The sequence below is a fragment of the Pezoporus flaviventris genome, unplaced genomic scaffold (assembly GCF_033815535.1).
Source record: "Pezoporus flaviventris isolate CSIRO_AGI_PZ_B2104156 unplaced genomic scaffold, CSIRO_AGI_Pfla_v1 ptg000176l, whole genome shotgun sequence".
NCBI lineage: Eukaryota > Metazoa > Chordata > Aves > Psittaciformes > Psittacidae > Pezoporus > Pezoporus flaviventris.
Window position 1 is genome coordinate 1,590,223 of NW_026892724.1, and position 8,814 is coordinate 1,599,036.

Here is an 8,814-nt window from a genome sequence, read left to right on the forward strand (position 1 = left end):
GACACCACTGCAAATATCAAAGTGAAATGGGACTGAAAACCTTTTAGCTACGAGAATTAAGATGTGTGTTTACTTTCATGCTGTTTGATGGCTGCTCAGCTTCTGTGGAATCCTCCTCATCACCCTCTGGAAAGCTCAGTTTCCTTGAGAAATAGCTCTTGGTTGCTTTGGGAACTCCTTGGCTCTCAGACCCAGAAGATGGTGTGGAACACATCAGCATCAGAGGCACTGAACCATCCTCAGCTGGACTGTGGTTGGCAGAGGGCATGCATCTTCCCTCGCCACCACCACAGAAGTCAGGCACGTGGCTGCTGGTAGAAGGAGTCTTCCTCAAGCTTTGCCAGCCATTGGACATCAGCTCCTCCAAGGAGGCTTCAAGATCACAGCTATGAGCAGTTTTATCATTGCTGACTGCTTCTAAAGCTTCTTTTTCAGCTTCCTCCAAATAGTTGTCCTCCAGAAGCTCATCCACATCACCAGCATCGATTGGGCTAAGATTCAGAAGCTCCTGGATGTCAAGGTCAAAGAGTATGTGAGTTACTTGGGTTGACTGCTGGAGGTTCTCATCCAAACCAGCACTTTCAGTCAGAAGGCTGGGATAACCTTTAGAACTGACTGAAGAAGACTCTCTGGACAGAGGTTCATTTGGGTTCTCTGTGATCACACCTTCCCTCATGGCTGATGCCCCACTGCCCCTGCTGCTCTCATCCTTTTCACTCTCTGCATCCACATTTTGGCTCAGCGCTGTCTTTCTAGTTAGGTACTGCTCAGAATCCACACAATCATCTGCCAAGATTTCCTGGATCTCTTCCTCAGTGAAATTGAAAGGAGAATTCCCTTCTTCACTGTCTGACAGCTCCAACAAGGCATCATCTGGCTCACTACCACCAAAACATCTGCTGGTGTCTAAAGAAATGGCCACATCATCATAATTCAATGCAGAAGAACTGGCAACAGGGTTGTTGTGGCCAGCATTATCCAGAAAACAAGGGGATCCCTGAAAGCAGGCAGAGCCTGGGGAACAGAGCAGCGGTTCCCTTGCTGGGTCTGGAGTGCTACAGTCATGACTCAGCACACAGGTTTTCTTTGCTGACTGCAGGGCCTGAACCTGCTCTGAGGAACCCAACAGCCTTTTGGCTCTGGGAACTGTACTGTCACCAGTGGGCTTAAATTCATGATAAAGACAAACGCCAGAGGAGTGAGGGGAATGGTCGTCCATGTTGCCGCTGGTTCCTGTGTCTCAGTGACCCTGTGCCTTCTGCTTACAGCTCTAGAAGCTCATTCTCAGGTTCATGTGATGCTGGTGTCCTTTGATCAGCCTTCAGAAATCAGCAGGAGTCAGCTCCAACCTGCCAGGAAAACCAACATCTTAAAGAAAAGAACCTCAAGTGTTTTCCAAAGCAGCAGTGATGTGAAGGGGGAAGCAAAGCCACCAGCTGAGGCACAATGTTAACTCACAACTTCCAGTACCTCTGCTCCAGACCATTTTAGGTCTTAACACCACACAATAACAACCAGTCCTTCATTCCCTAGGTGTTCTCACACACAAGGCTGTTTGGCTTTCTCAAGCAGGACTAACACAAGCCCTCATCACTAACACAGTCCCTGCCATCTCCTCGAGAGCTGTTGTAAATCAGTCACTCCAATACCAGCATTCACAGGGTACCTTCTTTACGACCTCACATTTGAAGTGCAGAGCATCCTTGAGGTGTTAAACACAGCTTCAGAGATGCTCCCAGGGCCTCAACCCCCACACACCCCCCAGTGATACCAAACAAAGAAAGTCTTTTTTTGGGTTAGGAAAAACTGAGCAAGCAAAGTAACTGCCAGGGAGCTCTGAGGACATTCAGCAGCTCTCAGTCACTACCACGCTCATACACAGCATGTTTTCTAGTGAGAGATGAGAAGATAAAGAAGCTGCCGGTAAAATTCCATAGTTTAGAAGCATTTACAAACAAAACCTGTTTTCCTCCTAGAGAGGACTCACACTAACATCAATCTTTTGCCTTGGATGCCCTGCATTTGACTCTCACCCAGCAGGAGAATCTGGGCTAAGAAAAGGTTATTTCCTGTCCTCTTTGACCAAGGGATTTAAAGGAAAATCCCTCTTGTCTTTCCACTGCCTTCAAAACAAGGGGGGGGGAATAAACCCCAGGGAGTTCTGCTGCTTCCTCCTCATTCTGCCCAACCAATAAAAATCAGCACTGTCAGGGTAATGCTTTCACCACAGCGAAGGAAGAAAATACCTAGGGAATCAGCTGCACACATACAAAACCTACGCAAGAACACACAGAGCCATGAACAGCCCTCACAGGGCTTGTCTGGAGCTCTGCAATTTAGCTCCAAGTGCTTCAAAAGACAAACAGAAGTAAATGAAACCTGGATCGGGTCCCAGAGTGCAGCAGGATCTAGCTCCAAACTGATAAGGACCTGAAAAGAACCAAAACGCTTTAAGCCTTTTAGCTGGAACAAAAAGTACATCTGGGGATGTTTACACACTCCGCTTGCAGACAGGGAACTGGTTTCTCTACTGCTGTGACCTTCCCAAGTCACCTAAACGCAGCCTATGCGGGGGCTGTACTTCCAGTCCGACATCAGCTGATTCAGAAGCAGAACTCTGGTAACGGTGATTCACGAGCCCAGAGTGAGCCCCCTGCCATTCCCAATGGGTGCAATTCAGGGGCTGTTTGAGGGGTTTTAAACTCTCAGTAACACTTTAACAGCTCGGAAACTGATGGAAGACAAAGCTGCCCCTCTCACCCCACCCCTCACTCCAGCACTGGTGCTTGCACAGTCACATCGTGCTGGAGCCAGCGCATCCCCACTGCTATGAATGTGCTCTTCTCCCAGGGCTGCCAAAGGAAGGCTCCTTAGAAAGTTGTGTTTTATCATAGAACATTAGACTGGGTTGGAAGGGGCCTTAAAGCTCCTCCAGCTCCAGCCCCTGCCACGGGCAGGGACCCCTTCCACTGGAGCAGCTTGCTCCAAGCCCGTGCCCAGCCTGGCCTTGAACACTGCCAGGGATGGGGCAGCCACAGCTTCTCTGGGCACCCTGTGCCAGCGCCTCAGCACCCTCACAGGGAAGAGCTTCTGCCTAAGAGCTCATCTCAGTCTCCCCTCTGGCAGGTTAAAGCCATTCCCCTTGGCCTGTCCCTACATCCCTTGCCCAAAGCCCCTCTCCAGGCTCCCCGCAGCCCCTTCAGGTGTTTCTGTGGGTGCCTTCAACGAACACCAAGACCCAAAGACAACGATACCGAGGCACCCCCGCCTGCACCGCCCTTTGCAGCCACGGCTCCGCTCACACCCGTTACGGGACCGCCCCTCGGCCCGCGGGCACCGCCCCGGCGCAGCCCAACCGGCGCCTCAGCCGCGGGGCCGGGACCACCCTAAGGGAGGAGCCGCTGCCGGGTGAGAGCTGGGCGCGCCCCGGAGCCGCGGCTGTGCCCATAGCAGCGATGAACCCCACATAAACGGGGCAAACGGGACCGGGTGAGGACCGGGTAAGGCCCCGGCGCCGGCAGCGGGACCGGCCGCTCCGCGGTCACCCTCCGCCATCTTAACGGCGCCGGCAGCCCGCCCCCTTGGCGACGCGCTGCCTGATTGGCGGAGCGCGGCCACGCCCCCTCCCCATCGGCAGCTCGGCGCTCTGGCGGAGGAAGTGACGTCCAGGCGCGGCAGGCGAGCGCCGAGCGGGGCTGATGCAACCCGGCGGAGGTTGGTGGGGCCCGGGCCGGGCCGGGGGCACCGGGGAGGCCGCGGGGGCTGGGATGAGGGGGGGGGGGGCTCCGGTAACACCGAGTCGTTCCCTGCAGCCGCCGCCATGGAGCCCGCGCCAGGCCCGCAGGAGAAGTATCAGCTCATCACCCGGAACCTGCAGGTGTGTGGGGGGGGCCGCGGCAGGATCAGGCCCCGGGGCTGGGGCCTGGGCACGGTTGGGGCTCGGCTCGCAGCGGGGTCCCCCCGGGGGTGGGGGGGGAGTCTGAGCCGGGTCTCGCTGCTCCTCCGCAGGAGGTGCTGGGGGAGGATAAGCTCATGGCCATCCTGAAGGAGCGAGAGCTGAAGATCTACTGGGGCACGGCCACCACGGGCAAGCCGCACGTTGCCTACTTCGTGCCCATGTCCAAGATCGCGGACTTCCTGAAGGCTGGGTGTGAGGTACAGCGCCGGGCTGGGGGGGGGCTTGTCAGCGTGCTGGTGGGTGGGAGCCCACTGTCCCCCTGTGTTGTAGGTGACCATACTCTTTGCTGACCTCCACGCTTACCTGGACAACATGAAAGCGCCCTGGGAGCTGCTGGAGTTGCGGACTCGCTATTATGAGACCGTGATCAAAGCCGTGCTGGAGAGCATCGGGGTGCCCCTGGAGAAGCTGAAGTTCGTGCGGGGCACTGACTACCAACTGAGCAAGTGAGTCCTGTGGGGAAGGGAGGGCTCTGAGCCTGCTCCCAAGCACTGTCATGTAGGAACAAAGCGGAGGTGCCTCCAGGCTTTGGCTCCTTGCTGGAGCCAGGAGCGGCGCTGAAAGGTGTTCCCCTCCCTGGTGCTCACGGTGCTGCCCCTTCCCACAGGGAATACACGCTGGACGTGTATCGCCTCTCGTCCATGGTGACGCAGCACGACGCCAAGAAGGCAGGAGCAGAGGTGGTGAAGGAGGTGGAGCACCCATTGCTGAGTGGTTTGCTCTACCCTAGCCTGCAGGTAGGTTGTGGTGAGGCAGGTTGGCAGGGCCTCTTGGCCAGGGAGGTACAGGGACGCGTGAGGCTGAAGGCCAAGGTCCTTATATTCCAGCCCAATATTCCACCTGGCAGCAGCACAAAGCATAAGCCAAGCACAGAGCTGCTTTACAGCGGCTCTGGGCAGCTGCAGGACAGGAGGCACCCTGGAGAGCTCCTGTACTTCCTGGGGTGAGAATGCCCTGGCAGAGGCTGGGCAGATCCTGTGGGACAGGCAGGACTCTGAAGGCTGAGCACAGCTGGAATGTGGGATCTTGGGCCCAGCCTCAGCACTGTGTGTGTGTCTCTGCAGGCCCTGGATGAGGAATACCTCAAGGTCGATGCACAGTTTGGAGGAGTTGATCAGAGGAAGATATTCACTTTTGCAGAGAAGGTCAGTAAATGGGGGTGTTTCTGAGCTCTGCCGTGCTGGTGTCTGGGGCACAGCTCAAACACTCATCTGTTGGCAGAAGTGAGCTTGTGATGTTGGTTGGCACCAAAGTGTTCGTCATAGCTCCTGCTGCTGCCCTTCTGGTCAGCAGGGCTCTCGGTTGCTGCCACATAGAATCATAGAATAGGGTTGGAAAGGACTTTAGATCATCCAGTTCCACCCCCCCTGCCATGGGCAGGGACACCTCACACTAAACCAGGTCACCCAAGGCTTCGTCCAGCCTTGCCCTGAACACCACCAGGGATGGAGCATTCACAACGTCCCTGGGCAGCCCATTGCAGTGCCTCAGCACCCTCACAGTAAAGAACTTCTTCCTTAGATCCAATCTAAACTTCCCCTGTTTCAGTTTGAACCCGTTACCCCTTGTCCTGTCACTACAGTCCCTAATTAAGAGTCCCTCCCCAGCATCCCTAGAGGCCCCCTTCAGATACTGGAAGGCTGCTGGCTTCTGAATGCTCCTGGACGTGGCTGTTTGCACCCTGTGAGCTCATGGTAGCTTTCTGGTTCCTGTTATTCTGGGTCCCCAGTTATCCGGGCCAGGAGCACACAGGGGTTGTGAGTTAAAGCTGATCTTCAGAAGAGCATTACCCATGACTTGTCACTTTGCTTTTTCCCAGTACCTTCCTTCCCTGGGCTATGCCAAGCGCGTCCATTTGATGAACCCGATGGTTCCTGGTCTGACAGGCAGCAAAATGAGCTCCTCAGAAGAGGTTGGTCCCTGAGCAGTGGCTGAGGTCAAGGGTTCTGCAGGGGGACAGGTTAATGGCTGAAAAGGAGAGGCTGCACACCAAGGGTTCTTGAGGTCTAAGAAGTTGCAGCAACTCCAGCATGAGCTGGCTCTTTTGGGGGAGAAATTGGGTAAAGGGCTGTGGAAATCTCTTCCTATAGGACTCAAAGATTGATCTTCTGGACCGCAAGGAGGATGTGAAGAAGAAGCTGAAGAAGGCTTTCTGTGAGCCAGGGAACGTGGAGAACAACGGGGTCCTCTCCTTCATCAGGCACGTCCTCTTTCCCCTCAAGTCAGGTGAGGGGCTTGGCACTGGGTCTTGCTTTTCCTGTGGGTAGGAGATGGGGATGGGAGCCTGTGTCCCCTGCAGCAGGCTCCTGTGTCCCCTGGGTGCTGCTCCCAGCCCTGGGGTGGGTGATGTATGTGGCTGAGCAGGGAGTCTTTGCTTGAGTTAATCTGAGCCTTAACATCTGTGTGTGGCAGAGTTTGTGGTTCTGAGAGAGGAGAAATGGGGAGGAAACAAAACCTACACAGCCTATGAGGCCCTGGAGAAGGACTTTGCTGAGCAGGTGAGTGCCAGCGGGGACTCAACACTGTCCCGGGGGCTCCTGGGGGCTTTCTGGAGGGCTCAGAGCAGCAGTGGGAGAGGTGTGGAGCAGAGCCCAGGGGCTGTAGGATGGCAGGGTGCTCCCACCCAGGAGAGCCCGAAGGATGTGGTGCTACCAACTGTCCTGGTGCAGGACAGGACCACGGCAGCCACATCTGGGAACAGCAGCAGTTGGACTGTTCTCAACTGTTCCCAGTTGAAGCTAGAAGCAAAAGTGTCCAGAAAATGGGCTTTGGTGTCCAAGGGGGAATGAGGCCAAGGGTTGGGGTTCATCGCCCTGCTTGCTGTCCAGTTCCCACCTCTCTGGCCTCAGTGACTCAGGTTCTGCCACTCCTCTGCCCTGGAAGAAACCCTGCAGGAACCTGTCTGTCATGATACAGGTTGTGCATCCTGGGGACCTCAAGAACTCGGTGGAAGTGGCCCTGAACAAGCTGCTTGACCCTATCAGAGAGAAATTCAGCAGCCCAGAGCTGAAGAAGCTGATGAACGCAGCGTATCCCGACCCCTCCAAAGCCAGTAAGGAGGTGTTGGGAGCTTGGGGAAATGGCCAGGCAGGATGGAGCCAGGGAATTCAGGGTCCCTGCGTGCTCCCCAGGGCTTGGCCAGCTCCCTGGGTTTATGCCACGTGGTGTGAGTGTTCCCTTTGCATTACAGAGCCTGCAGAGAAGGGCAGCAAGAACTCGGAGCCGGAGAACGTGGTCCCATCCCGGCTGGACATCCGCGTTGGCAAAGTGATCAGTGTGGAAAAGGTGTGGGCGCAGCAGGGAGAGGGGAGGGACCTCACCTGGGGGCACACAGGGGGTGTACGGGGTCTGCCCCCTTCCCTTCTCCTCACCCTGCTTCTGCGTGGCAGCACCCGGATGCTGACAGCCTGTACGTGGAGAAGATCGACGTGGGGGAGCCTGAGCCCCGCACTGTGGTCAGTGGCCTGGTGCAGTTTGTCCCCAGGGAGCAGCTGCAGGACAGGCTGGTGGTGCTGCTTTGCAACCTCAAACCCCAGAAGATGAGGGGTGTGGAGTCACAGGGCATGGTGCTATGTGCCTCCAGGTGAGAGAAGGGGACAAGGGGGATGTACCCCTCCAGGGGTGCAGTCTGGACCCTGCTGTGGGGCTGAGGGGTAGGGGGGTCACCTCAGGGTGACCCTGCTTCCCTCACACCCCTCTGCAGCCTGGGGGAGCCACGGCTGGTGGAGCCCCTGGACCCGCCGGCCGGGTGCTGCGCCGGGGAGCGCGTCTACGTGGAGGGTTATGAGGGTGGGCAGCCCGATGAGGAGCTCAAGCCAAAGAAGAAGGTCTTTGAGAAGCTGCAGGTGAGATGCCCCTGTCCCCGCCTCGGGGTACCCCAAATGCTGGCACTTAGTGGCTGTGTTTGCTGCTGTCAGCCAAGCCGTGGAGGGGACAAACCTCCCCACTGCTGCGTGAGGTGCTGCCACCCCACTGGCAGCCCAAGGGTGACTTTGCCCCCTGCTCTGCCCCCCAGGCCGACTTCCACATCTCTGAGGACTGTGTGGCCCAGTGGAAGCAGAGAAACTTCCTGACCAAGCTGGGGAGAGTCTCATGTAAGAGCCTCAAGGGTGGGAGCATCAGCTAACAAGCGCCAGTGCCTCCTGCCTGGGTCCCACCAGCACCTCAGCCTCTTCTCCTCGTCTCTGCCATCTCCTCCCTGGTGCTCTGAGCCGGGGGCTCAGCCCTGCAGGACCTGGGGGCCCTGGGACTCAATTTGCAGCCTCCTCTTGTGGAGAGCTGCTTCCAGCATCCCCCTCGCCCTGGGCCTGCTCAGCTGGGGGCTGGCGGTGGCACCTAAAGGACCTGTGTGACTTAACGCTGTGGCTCTACTCTGGGGCCGCTGGCTCACTCCCAGTATGGACTGGGTGCTCTGCTGCTGGTCCCTACTGGCACAGCACTGTGTGGGTGCTGCAGCGAGGGCAGAAAGGGAAAGCTGCTTGCTCAAACCTGTGTTGCTGCTATCAGAGCTGGGGGCAGCTGCCCAGCACCAGGCAGGCCCCGTCCCCTCCTCCATGCTCGGGGCTGTGGCCGTGGCTGGTGCTGCTCCATGGCCAGGAGCCCTGGGGTGGGGAGGGGGGACACACAGGCCTTAAGCACTGACTTGGCAACCATCTGTCTGTTGTAAACCCCAATAAAATGTCAGTCTGACTGCGCTGGGGTCTGTCTGTGCAGGGGAAGGGGGCTGAGCTGCAGCCAGCCCTGCTCCTGGGTTCTGGTGCTGCACAAGCTCTCGGTGCAGGCAGCAGGGCCAGGATTTGGCCTGCTGGGGCTCTGTGCCTGCCTCAGAGCTCGATGCCAGCGGGAAGGGCAGTGCT

General features: G+C 57.2%; 2 protein-coding genes across 8 annotated transcripts in view; one reads left to right on the forward strand and one right to left on the reverse strand.

Annotated features, from left to right (window-relative positions):
* Positions 1–3,374, reverse strand: part of LOC133283518 (S100P-binding protein-like) — a 26,240-nt gene extending 22,866 nt beyond the window's left edge. For 3 of the 6 annotated variants that reach the window (XM_061480372.1, XM_061480374.1, XM_061480371.1), the window contains exons 1-2: positions 2,247–2,643; positions 74–1,349 (exon numbers count right to left, since the gene is read on the reverse strand). In XM_061480372.1, the coding sequence (XP_061336356.1) occupies positions 74–1,219 (1,146 nt within the window). In that variant the 5' untranslated portion in view covers positions 1,220–1,349; positions 2,247–2,643. Of the gene's footprint in view, positions 1–73; positions 1,350–2,246; positions 2,648–3,254 lie in introns of those variants that run through there. The other 3 variants (XM_061480370.1, XM_061480369.1, XM_061480368.1) reach the window with 3 other exon arrangements.
* Positions 3,375–3,433: 59 nt separating this feature from the next.
* On the forward strand, positions 3,434–8,651 carry YARS1 (tyrosyl-tRNA synthetase 1). 2 transcript variants are annotated; one of them, XM_061480376.1, is made up of 14 exons: positions 3,434–3,466; positions 3,813–3,877; positions 4,009–4,155; positions 4,229–4,404; positions 4,566–4,695; positions 5,023–5,103; positions 5,778–5,870; positions 6,049–6,184; positions 6,371–6,456; positions 6,875–7,010; positions 7,149–7,243; positions 7,348–7,541; positions 7,662–7,803; positions 7,974–8,651. In XM_061480376.1, the coding sequence occupies exons 2-14, from the start codon at positions 3,821–3,823 to the stop codon at positions 8,082–8,084; spliced, it is 1,584 nt and encodes a 527-aa protein (XP_061336360.1). In that variant the 5' UTR covers positions 3,434–3,466; positions 3,813–3,820; the 3' UTR covers positions 8,085–8,651. The 2 variants fall into 2 exon arrangements, with proteins under 2 accessions (XP_061336360.1, XP_061336359.1); XM_061480375.1 differs by lacking the exon at positions 3,434–3,466 and adding an exon at positions 3,563–3,714.
* Positions 8,652–8,814: the final 163 nt, after the last annotated feature.